The 12,640-nt window shown below is 34.3% G+C and overlaps 1 protein-coding gene across 3 annotated transcripts in view; it reads right to left on the reverse strand.

Moving 5' to 3' along the window:
* IFIH1 (interferon induced with helicase C domain 1) overlaps positions 1-12,640 on the reverse strand; it is a 55,141-nt gene that overhangs the window by 8,779 nt on the left and 33,722 nt on the right. For all 3 annotated transcript variants that reach the window (XM_081262072.1, XM_081262073.1, XM_081262071.1), the window contains exons 7-12: positions 6,594-6,804; positions 5,509-5,726; positions 4,322-4,438; positions 2,430-2,553; positions 1,645-1,923; positions 956-1,215 (exon numbers count right to left, since the gene is read on the reverse strand). In XM_081262072.1, coding sequence (XP_081118198.1) covers positions 956-1,215; positions 1,645-1,923; positions 2,430-2,553; positions 4,322-4,438; positions 5,509-5,726; positions 6,594-6,804 — 1,209 coding nt within the window. The remainder of the gene's footprint in view (positions 1-955; positions 1,216-1,644; positions 1,924-2,429; positions 2,554-4,321; positions 4,439-5,508; positions 5,727-6,593; positions 6,805-12,640) is intronic.

Genomic DNA, 12,640 nt, shown 5'->3' on the forward strand with positions numbered 1-12,640 from the left:
GTAGTATAGTTTAAGGTCTGGTATAGTGATGCCACCTGCTTCACTCTTCTTGCTAAGGATTCCTTTAGCTATTCTGGGTCTCTTATTTTTTGCTTTTTCTAGATTAATGGATATAAAAAAGTGGCATATATACACAATAGAATATTACTCAGCAATAAAATAGAATAAAATCATGGTATTTGCAGGTAAATGGATGGAGTTAGAGAAGATAATGCTAAGTGAAGTTAGTCAATCCCCCAAAACCAAATGCCAAATGTTTTCCCTGATATAAGGAGGCTATTCATAGTGGGGTAGGGAGCTAGAACGTGGGAAGAATAGAAGAACTCTAGATAGGGCAGAGGGGTGGGAGGGGGAAGGGAAGGGTTTGGGTTAGAAATGATGGTGGAATGTGATGGACATTATTATCCAAAGTACATGTATAAAGACACGAATTGATGCGAATATACTTTGTATACATCCAGAGATATAAAAAATTATGCTGTATATGTGTAATAAGAATTGTAATGCATTCTGCTGTCATATATAAATAAAAAAAATTAAAAGAAAAAAAGAGAGATGGTTGTTGTACTCATGCATGAAATGTCTTTGAGGGTCTTTTTCTCCCCAAGTGTTATTTTACTGTGCACACAATAAATAGTATAATAAGATAAAAACGAAATAAAACAAAAACCTTGAAAAGAAACCATTTTTCTCTACACTGTATTGGGTTGTTAATTTTTGAAAGAGAAACCCAACTTAAATCTTCCTCCAAATATGGAAAAAAAAAAAAACAGACTCTTAAGACAATGCTTAGGCTTATCAAATACCAGAGTAGACTATTATTAAACTTGATTTGAAGAACTGGTGTTTCATTCTGTAAAAGTATTTTAAGTGGGAGAGATGATGAAGAGCATTACAAGCAATTTGAGACTGATAATAGTGGCATAAGAAAAGAAGTCCAAAAGAGCGTTTGCACCTGTGTCATAGGCTTGAACTCACTGCTGTGGCCGGCGCCAATCAGATGGTGGGCTTTCACTCCTACTTCAGCAAATTTTTCATTTTCAGAAATCCACTGGGAAAGGGCATATGCGCCCTGTCGTGTTTTTGTAAAAATTATTCCTCGTGCAGATTCCTCGGTCCTGGTATATTGTTCCAATATGGTGTTTCTTAATTTGGTCAGCTTTTCATTTTCATGTTCTGGGTTTTCAGCTAGTTTTTTCAACGTTTTTTTGTTTTCTTTAAGAAATAATTATAATTATTAATATTAATTAGCTTCACTTAGCCATTCTACAACACATATATAGCAAACATCATTTTGTACATCATGAATATATACGTTTCATTTGTTAAAGAATAAATAAATTAGTTTTAAAAACTACAATTACACTAGAGAATTTTATGTAGTGATACACTGAGATGTGACTTGATCTTATGCTATATCTAATATCAGGCTGGTCTGATTAATAAATTCATTGCAGTCATTTTGACAGTGGTTGATTATACCATGCAAGTAATCCCTAATCTGGTCACATCAGTTAGGAGTAGGCTTTCTTCTTTGACAATAAATTTTTAAGAGGGACTCTGGGATTGCTTACAAGAAGCGGTGATCCGTATCAAAGAGGTAAACTCGTAAGACTGTTGGAGATATGTTTCTTTGAATCTTACCAAAAAATAAAGTCATGAGAAATTTATCAGTCTCGTTCAACTTCAAAGGTTTTTTTAAATCACCCTCATCTTCATCATCATCACAATCATCGTCATCCACACTTGTGTCACTGTCGTGTTCCACGACTGCAAACTTCTTCTCTTTCTCATCATTATAGAATGTTTCAAGGTGCTTGTACGCATCGATCATCCTAATGGTGTCATTAATTTGCAGGGCTTCATTGTATTTCCTCAAATGTTCTGCACACACACGGTCTTTGCGATTTCCTTCTCTAGCAGCTGTGAAAGAATACACTGTGTAAGAGAAATAGCAAGCAAGCCCCCTATGATTGTGCTGCAGACTTAAATAAATGATGACTCCAAAATCAGCTTCACCTTCATTTTGAAATGATCAAGGTACCGCTTAAAATGTGTCATGAATTCTCAAAGGGGGAAACAGTTCCCAACCCCTTGACAAGCTGACTTAAACTCTGCATCAGCCAGAAAGTGCACCTGATCCGTGCAGGAATGGCATGACAAACCTGTCAGTGGAGCTTGCCATGAGAGACAGCTGTTAGTACTAATCTTCTTACTTTAAATATACAATAAATGAAAGAGAAAACTGGATGAATTGGTACTTCTTTCCTCAGATAAGGGATTAGAACATGTTTAAGCTTGTCCCATACAGAATACAGAAACTCAATTTGATATTCTATTTGCTTACAGTTTGCTTGTGAGTATGTGCTATAATCATCTCAAATCTTGGTGTAAACATGCGATAAACTGTTAGTTCAAACCCAAATTACCTTTTTTTTCCTTTTGAATGGCCCATTGCTCATAAGGCTGAGTTCCAAAATCTGATGTTGGACTCATTTGGCAGTGATTTTGAATGCTTGTCATTATTTTTACAAGTTTCTCTTTAAACGGATCCTAAAAATAAATTATACACTTATTCTTACATATTTATGCTGTTATGGAGTGATGTTATCTTTGTTAAATTTGTTTATACGTTATAATAAATTTGACTGAGATTCTTTGCCTAGACAATGTAACAAGATAATCTCTAATCACATCTTTGTACATTGTACTTATTTTTCTCAGCTTTTTTATTACCTCTAACATCAAGCCATACCCATACTAACACCATATGCCTCTGCTGTAATTTCTAATTTAAAAGTTTTACAGAAGTAAAATTAATGAATGTTATAAATCCTAAATATTAAGGTAATTTTAAAAACACATTGAATTAATGTCACAAGTACTTGGAAAGTCAACAAATTAAAGAAGCACTTCGAAATTCAAACAAATTTAATACTGTTTTCAATATTGTTTTTTATCAAAATAAAAAGCTTAGTTTGAAAAAAGAAAAATATGCCATAGTTTATGCTATATGATTCCATTTTATAAATTTCAATATCAGTCCAAACACATCTTTGGTATGTCAAGAGCTTTGTAATGTTGTGAACAACCAATAAAAAATAAATAAAATAAAAAATATATAAAAAAAAAAAACAAAAACAAAAAACAAAAAACACATCTTTGGTTTTAAAATCAGGATAGTAGTTCTCCTTGGGACACTGTGATTGACAGGGGGAGGAAGGAATTTTCAGGCACTGGCCATGTTTTATGCCTTTATCTGTATTTTATTTGCATTGATGTGTTCAGTTTATGAAAAATCCACAAATCAGTACACTTAGGATTTTTGCTTTTCTGTGCATGTGTTATACTTTGATAAAAAGTGTATCAAAAAGTTAGTAAGCTAAAAAAGAACAAATTCTTTTCAAAAATATCATAAGAATTTTTTAATGATTATGAGTAGAAACATGCATGTAAACATATCAAATAAAACTGAATGAATAAAAAAAGTGAAAGTGAATAAAGTACATTTGAATGTGTGCACACACCTCAAACAGATAGTACTCTTTCAGAATTGAAAAAATTATGAAGGTTGGTCTCTAACATTGGTTTAGTGCCTACTGCATTTTAATCACAGTATTGTTTACTGCACATATATCATTTCCCTTATTCCCAATATTCTTACGAGTTGTATTTTCAATGTGATTAAGTGCAAATAGCTAAAATTCATCATGCTTTTTCAATTTTACAAAAAATAATATTTACATAACCTACTGGTCATAATGTCCAAATTGACTCTCAGTTGATTTTTATAATCAATAAAAATATTCATTAGAGAAACACCACTAAATTAAATATTTCACTCCTTTATTATGACAGCATTTTCCCCAAGAAAGTAAATATGCAGATATGCAAATTAGGTAAAATTTCCATTATCATTGCCAACTGTAATCTGGTAGCAACAAAATGGCTCTGTGGAACGTCAGAAAACTAATCCTGGAAGTCACCAAGAGAGTAAAAAGGATAAAGTTCGCTGTCATATCCCTCTAGTTCAGAAGACTGCTCCTTAGCCTCATGCCTGTGACCTGTATCCCTCCAAGGCTCACATGTAGCCAGTTACTGAGTTACTTTTCACATAAACTAGAAAACTAAAAGATGAATAGAGGAAACAATTAGCATCAGTGATTTGCTGCCCAATACCAAGTTTTGAAAGCATAAAACTTTAACTTGTTTGCAAAAATTTTTAAGTATTATCCAGATGGTCAGTATAAAATAGCCTTTGCCATTTTTTAATTGAATATGGCATTGACAATCAAATAGATATAAAATGTTAAGAACATACTTCTCTGGTGTCATCTGCAATTACAAACTTCTTGCATGGCTCCTTTATTTGGTCTTTGAGTTGCTCAAGGTTTTCTTTAACAGTTTTAATGGTAAATGCATCAAGATTGGCACATATCTGGAGAAGAGATATTTTAAAATGTTCAAACAATTACTTTCCCCTTATAATTGATTCAGTGTTAGTTTTTGTGTAAGGAATATGTAGTATATAATTTGCGGCATAAATATGTAGCATAAAATATCATGTAAGTAGTAAAAAGAAGCTTCTAAATCAAGTTGGTGAATAATTATAGCAAAAAGTATATTTCTTCTCATCTCTTAAATTCCATTCTGCAGCTGGAAAATTGGACATGAAAAGAGTACAGCAATTTACAGAGATTGACAGAGAATGGAGATGAGATAATCATATTACACAGGCGTATTACAGATCATCTTGACAACCATGGAACACATTACCAACCTCTTCATGTAATAAAGACAGTGCAAAGTTGGAAGCAGTCTTATCCCTTTGTGCATAGATTATACTGGAATTAGTCCCTAATTCCAGTGATAAATTTTATCTTGAAGCCAAAAATTGCACCTCTGAATGATAGGTACTCTAAAGATTTTTATTGAATTTAACTCTAAAGGACTTAACACAAAAATGCAATTCTTGGGCTACTCTGATTCACTTCACACTTGATATCTTTAACACTTGAGTGGTTTATATGGCTTCACCATTCTGGGGTAGCTGACAATTTCATCTTTAATGAAAGATCCTGATATTTCTATTTCCCATTAATTTGAGTAGCTCAGATTCATAGAGAGACATATAACCGAAAAGACACAGAAAGTATTCAGTTTTACCACTCATGGGGTAAGACACTATAATTCGTGAAATCTATAAAATAATCTATGCACATTTCTATATAGAATAGGTCATTAAGTTGTAGAATATTTGAGAAGGCATTCTGTTTGTCTCAACCGCTTATCAGTTATATCTACTCTTCATAAATATTATGCTCTTCTGCATCACGGTTATTTAAGTTTTATCACTGTTTTGTGGATTAAGTGTATTTACCATAGTTACAGCAAAGAGATTTAGTTTAACTGATGATCATGGCATTTGAATTCAACCTTACTTAAAAAGTCCAAGAAACACTGCTATTTGTTTTAGCTTCTTGTTGATATGTAAAGTTCATGACTTACTTTTAAAATGTGTTCTTCAGCCTTGGCTTGCTTTGTGGCACCTCCAACACCAGGTGAAGCTGTTAGGCCCAATATTTGAGGCAGGGGAATCACTGGTTTGTTTTCTTTTTCCAGACGTTTGTTTTTCAACTTCTGTTTCAAATAACGTCTCATGATGTTATTATAGACTGCTTCTTTGTTGGTGTGATGACATTCATCAATAATAATGAGGGAAAAGTCTTAGAGGAAAATCAAATGGTTAATTTTGCAATACCTGCAAGCTATAGGGAGAGAAGTACCCTGAAACTAGCAAATCAAGTGGCCGTGGGGATGTGTTTCTTGGGCAGGAGACTGGCACTATTCTGTTTCAAACTGTATAAGAAAATCTAATCACTCACTCAATCTGTGTATTCCTAAGTATGGGATACTATTCACCAAGCTATACCTGTTACATACTATATCTGTTTAATAGATGGGTTTCAGAAAGTTCATAGAGCTAAAGTGTTAGTTCATAAAGCTAAAGTGTTAGGAAGTGAAATTTATACCCTGCTTTTTTTTGTTTTTTGTTTTTTTTTTAAGCACTCAGGATTATCCTTTGTTTAATAAAATATTTCATTTTGGGTTGGCAATCTTTATTTTTATTACATCAACTAAAATAATGCACTATTTAAAAAGAGAAAATTTTGTTTTAGGATTGTATTTAATTGTTATAATTACTTTGAGATTTTCCCTGCCAATCTCCTACCTTCTCAACCCATCCCAGAAAATAGGAAGGACTGTTTTTTCACTCTGCAGAGAAGGCCATGGTTCTAATGGAATCTCTTAGCAAATAAAACAATTTTGTCAGAAGTAAACAGAGAATCCAGTGAGTGCTTGATTTAATAATGCTATTCTTATGAAGAGAAAAGTGATCTAGAAAAACTTAACTTTTTGTTTGTTTCTCCCAGTAAGTGAAGGGTTTTAGTGAAATCTTAAAACATGAAGGACAATCTATATGAAGGCTAACTTCTCATCAACATTTTAAAAATTATTAAACTAATACAACCTCTTTTACTATCAACATTATTACTAATTTTCTTTTTCTAAAAACAAACACTTCTACCAACCTGACAAACTGACACCAGCATCTTCTCCACTTTCTGAATTTAAGAGGGAGTTTTCAAGGATTTGAGCTGTACTGATAATAACATCATAGGATTTGACAACTTCTGGAAAAGATATTTTCAGTTGGGTATCACCACTTAACCCAATAACATGATACCATTTCTTCAAAAATGGTTTGAACTCTTTGAGGAAGAGCTGTTCAGCTAAAATTACCTTAAAAATGAAAAGATAAAAACAAAAAGAGAGAAAGCAAAATCAAAGTAAATGGTATTGATCAAAGGCCTACTATGTGTGAAACATTAAGAGACATGTTTGCCTTATCAGTTAATTAGGCATAACAACCAATCCTTATATTCATCTGTCAATGAATGTTTATTGCATGCTTGTTAGGTGTAGACGTCATATCTGGAACATAAAGGTGTTTATATGATATGGTTAATGGCTTAGAGCAACTCAGTCTAGCTAAACACAATTATCAAGACTAAAAAAAAAATAATGCAATGTAATAATTCTCTTGGAGATGTGAATACAAAATGACAGAAAAGAGGAAGAAACAACTAATCCCTCAAAGGAAGTGTTTAAGAGGGAATTCAAATCTACTCAGCCATGTGTTAGTAAGGACATAAGTTGAAACTGAAATGGGATAAGAAATATATTTTTAATTTGCACAGCAGAGCCAGACTGTGAACACTATCAAGAGTATTTTAAATGTAGTGTAACTGTTCATAGGATCTTTATTAGTGGTGTGTAGAGGTGATTTATCCTCAATGTTGGTTTGTGGATCAGGATAAAAGCAACATGCCTGAACGATTAGAAAGAGCAGGAAACCAAGAGCAAAGAGGAAAGGCATGACTGGGAGCCTGGGTAGGAAGTGAGAAACTACTGGAACAGCTTTGGTGACTGAGCAAAAACCAAAGAGCAAATACACTTGGCAAAAGAAGGGGGCAACTTTCTATCTTGTTCAGCTGACTCTGTATGTTTCAATGACTGCTGAAGTTGGCCAGATTGTCACTGGATTGGGGGTAGGTCCTTTATTAATAGGATTTATACACTGGAAGTCCAGGGTTATGTAGTATGAAAGATAGTTGCCAGGAAGAGTTTCAAGGGCAAACCTAAACAAATGCACATTATTTTCCTCGTGATGTGATTACCTGATAGTGCAAACAGTGGAATATCTGCTATTCTTTTTACTTGAGGTGAGTCCCACTTATGTGTTAAATAAGGGCTGGTTGATCTCCCTGGTGGAGAACGGGTAGCACACAAAGAACAAGGCTTTTCATTATTATTTATTATTATTCAGTAGAAATGATAGAGTCTTCTAGGAATAAATGTCTGGGGAGGGGAAAAGGGAAGAGGTAAAAATGGAATCCATGGAAGCAAAGTAGACTTAAAATCAATAATCAAGGTTTGCAAGTGAAAAACATTACCACAGGGTAGAAGGGGGTAATGAGAGGAACTGTCATTCAGTGTTTTTTTTTTTTTTTTTTTTCAAAATAAATTCTCTCTGGTTTACCTGCCACAAAATCACTTAAGAGGTTTGGAAAACGCAGACTCTTGAGCCCTATTCAAGGATGGCTTTACATATTGCCATACTAGTGTCTGTTGTATGTAAATCAATGGAAGTGTAACTGATGTGATACAGCAATCTGTATACGGGGTAAAAATGGGAGTTCATAACCCACTTGAATCAAAGTGTGAAATATGATATGTCAAGAACTATGTAATGTTTTGAACAACCAACAATAAAAAAATTTAAAAAAAGGATTGCCACATCTAGGGACCACCTGAGGGCAAACCCCTAAATTCTTCACTTTAGTGAAGCTCCCACGTGACATGTAAGACTTCAAAATGTGAGTGCCACAACTCTTCTGTCTCTCCCACAAAGCCATCACTGATTCATTTTTCTAGAAGCATTGTTTGCACTGGGTAAGACAACAGGAGTAATCTGAGTCACAAAGATTCTGAAGAAGAGAACGGAAAATGAATGTGGTGGAAAGAAAAAGCAGGTGTCAGAAGCAAAACATCCCTGAAAAGAGCCACTCCAGCTGCTTGATTGTGTGTGACCTGGACAAGATCTGATTCATCTCAAGTGTCTCCATTCCTTCAAAAATAAGGGTAATGTGTGGACCTGTCATAGGGTTGTGAAAATTAAATGCAGTAGAAGCTGCCATGTTTCCAGTACTCAGAAAACTTCCCTGATACACCACTTTGCCTTTCATTTGAGTGGCAGAAGTAGTGGAAAGAGAACAGGTTGACTTTAGAGGATAAGGGTTCAGTACTCTTCTCTGATGCTTATTGGCTGGATGACCCCTGGAAGGCCAATTAAAGTTGGAGCCTCAGTTTTCTGATGGAAAAAAAAAAATTGGGATAATTATGACTACCTCACAGAGTTGCTGTGTGGTTTTAATGAGATAATGTACAAGAGACTGCTTTATAAAGTGCAATAAAATATCAATTATAGTATTAGCATACATCTCTCATCTCCTTTCTAAACTGTAGATACCTTGAGAACAGAATGTGCTTTGGATATGTTTTTAAATACACTCATGCTGAATGGCATAATTAAAAAAAATCTCTGGATCATGGAGTGACATAGCAACTTCTACCCATAAAAGAGGAGTCAAAACCTTCTAAGGAAGCAGCATCCTCTTATCTGCAAAACAAAAGCATTGTCACAGGAGATAGCAGGTGTTGGAAGTCCTGATAATCACTCTGGGTGGCATTGACTTCCTATTGAAGGACACAGAGAAAGCCAGATGCAAGTCTGACATGGCTAATTGGGAGGTGTGTGGTCCTCTTGGAGCCTTTTCCTGAGATGTGACAGAGTGCCTGCCAAGACTAATCAAACCCAACTGCTACCCACTTCTGCTGAATCATATGGGGCTACATTATAGCATCTGAAGGAACCTGGGATTTATCTCTCATGATGTTGAAGCCCTAGATAGGAAATGAAAAGTCTGGGAGCACAGGTGGTGTTTTCATTTCTCCCTGCATTTGAAGGCTATAACTTTGGAAAGGATGGAGGAAGGGAGATGAAAGTAAATGGTATTAGGAAACATGATTTCTCTTTTCTAGATCAAAGGTTACAGTAACTTCCTGTTAGGCTTAAAAGCAGAATGCAGGTTAAGTTTACTTATTGGACCAGAGATTTCCTGACTCACCAAAAGTAATTAAAGTGAAATTACTCTAAAATAAAAAAAAAATGGAATAGGAAATTATGCAATTATGACATAGATGGGAGAAGTAGTGGAGGGATTTCTAGTATTTCTAGGGAGAAAAACAACAGGGAAGCTCAGGGACTCAACTTATATCCTCAAATGTTCACAAGACAAAATGCAGTGAATGTGAAGAGTGAGGATGAATTGACATTTAAACATGGCTATAAATGAGCATTCATAAAAATCACCTAGATCTGAGGAGATGAAAGTTTCCTAACTAGAATAAAGTACTGAGACAGGAAGTCTCGTAGAAAGGAAAGTGCATTAGATACATACAACATCATGAGACCTGAAATGATAGGGCAACATCAGCAATATGAAGAGAAAAGCACAAGTATTTGCATTTAGGTTAAAAACTTAACTGCACAAAAATAAGTTAACTTTAGCTTAACAGATTTTCAGAAGAAAAGGAAATGGGGTTCTGAGTTCATAGCAAGATGCAGATGAGTCTGTAGATGTCAAAACAAACCAAGTCACAGGCTGGGTGAGTGTTATATCATGTATCTCCTATAACACCTCAATGCTAAGACCATAGCTAGAGTATTTTGTTCTGCTCTGGACTCTGTGTTTTAAGAGGATTCTGGATAAAGTTTTGGAAGAATATGAGAAGTAATAATGATGAAAGGCCTGGAAACCCTGTTATAGCAACAACTAAAACAACTGTGGACATTTATCCCAGGGGACAAAAAGAAAAGTAACATAGGACTCACAGGACTCTTTCATGAAGGGCTGTTGTAAGGCAGGAGAATTATGATTTACTTTTCAGAAATACAGAGGAAAAAACTGCAAACAATGCGTGTGAGTTTCAGAGAAGCAAATCTGGATGAATACATGTGTGGCTTTCTAATAGTGTCAGTATGTCAAAGAATGACCAGGGCTGTCTTATAGACAGGAGATCTCCTTGATATTTGAAGATACTCAGTGGAAATAAGAGAATGACTTCACCAAGGAAGAAAGCTGGATCTCAAAGGTCCAGCTCTACTGCTCTGTGCCCCTGTGGCCACAGAAAGGAAATACAGAAGTAAATGAATAAAAAATGGCTCCTAGGTTTTGAGGCTGTATGGTTCCGAGGAGGAGGTGGTATAATTAACAAAGAGACAGATTAAGTAGGGAAAGCGAGCCCTTTGACAGGGTAGATGTTGAGGCTGAGTTTGAAAAACAGCAGAATAGCTAAGTTGTATTTAAAAAATCAGTTTAAGTAGCTTTGAATCCTACTAAATTTGTTCTTTCTCTGGATCTGACATTTAACCTATTCTCTGGTTAAAGTGTTTGGTTTCATTAGTCACAAAGGTGAGGAAAAAGAATGGGAGAAAGAGTTAATATTTATTGAATCATTATGAGACTTTTTCTCAACACACACACCATCTAATTTAGATTTCAAACATGGTTATTATTATTTTGTTCATTTTACAGATGAGGCAACTAATTTGAGATCACACTGCTGTTAGGCAGAAAAAGGATTCAAACTTATTCTAAAAAGTAATATCCATCAAAAAGGGAATATATGAAGGATTATAGACAAATAATTTCTAATGCATCACCATTACCAACAATTAAATAAAAAATAAATAAGTTCTCGCAAAGTAAATGTGTAAAAGAGGGTATAAATGTGTAAAGGAGTAGTTTTAGACATAGCAGATACATACAAAATACATTTGGAACAACATGATGGAAATAACTCAAATCATGGATGGAATCACTCAAATCATTACCTTTTTTAGTACTGAAAAGCAAGTTGTAACTGAAAATTTGGGCATAAAGAAATACTAAAAAATATAGGAAGTTTTATAGTCTACTGGTGAATTTTCTGTAAAGAAATTCACGAGAATGGGAAAAAGTCTATTCCTGGTCATGAAAAATATACTCAATTTTATTCCACAAAATGGTAAAAACTAATATCCACAATCTGCAAATTTATAAATTAATAAATTCTCATCTATTTTAGTAAGGCTCAAATACCTAGATTTTGTTTCACAATGAGGAAAACATTTATCTATTAATTAAGATGCCCTTCACCACATGGAAATAGTAGGAGACCTTCAATGATACATAAAATTATAAGAGGTTATGAGGGGCAAGGGGGAGGGAAAAAAAGGGAGAGAATTGAACAACAGCAGGGGAGGTAGAGAGGGAAGAGGGGAGGGGAGGGGAGGGGAGGGGGGATAGTAGGGGATAGGAAAGGTAGCAGAATACAACAGTCACTAATATGGCATTATGTAAAAATGTGAATATGTAACAGATGTGATTCTGCAATCTGTATTTGGGGTGAAAATGGGAGTTCAAAACACAATTTGAGTCAAATGTATGAAAGATGATATATCATGAGCTATGTAATGCTTTAAATAATCAATAAAAATTTTTTAAAAAAAAGAATAAAATACATGTTTTAGAGACAAAAAAAAGAACAAGATATTTGTTTACCTGCCTAAAATTGATTCTTAAGCAAAATCTGTCACATATAAAGATATAATCCTATTTGGTTATTATCAATTGTACTCTAATCCGACTAAACTGATTATATGAAATGCTTAAGAAAAATAAATTGTCTTTTTTGGGTTTAAAAAAAAAAGAAATTCCACTTTTAGGAATATATCATTTAGCTGCCAAGGATTTTAATAAAGGGTCAAACAGACAAAGTAAGAGGAAGCCTTAATGTGTAGTATATCTATATGACAAAATACTCTGTAGAAATTTAAACTGTTATAGAACAATATTTGATGACAGCCACAACAATATCAGACATAAGTGGGGATAGTAGGGGATAGGAAAGGTAGTAGAATACAACAATTACTAATAGGGCATTATGTAAAATTGTGGATGTGTAACCGACG

This window comes from Spermophilus citellus, assembly GCF_964194105.1.
Source record: "Spermophilus citellus genome assembly, chromosome: 11".
Taxonomy (NCBI): Eukaryota; Metazoa; Chordata; class Mammalia; order Rodentia; family Sciuridae; genus Spermophilus; species Spermophilus citellus.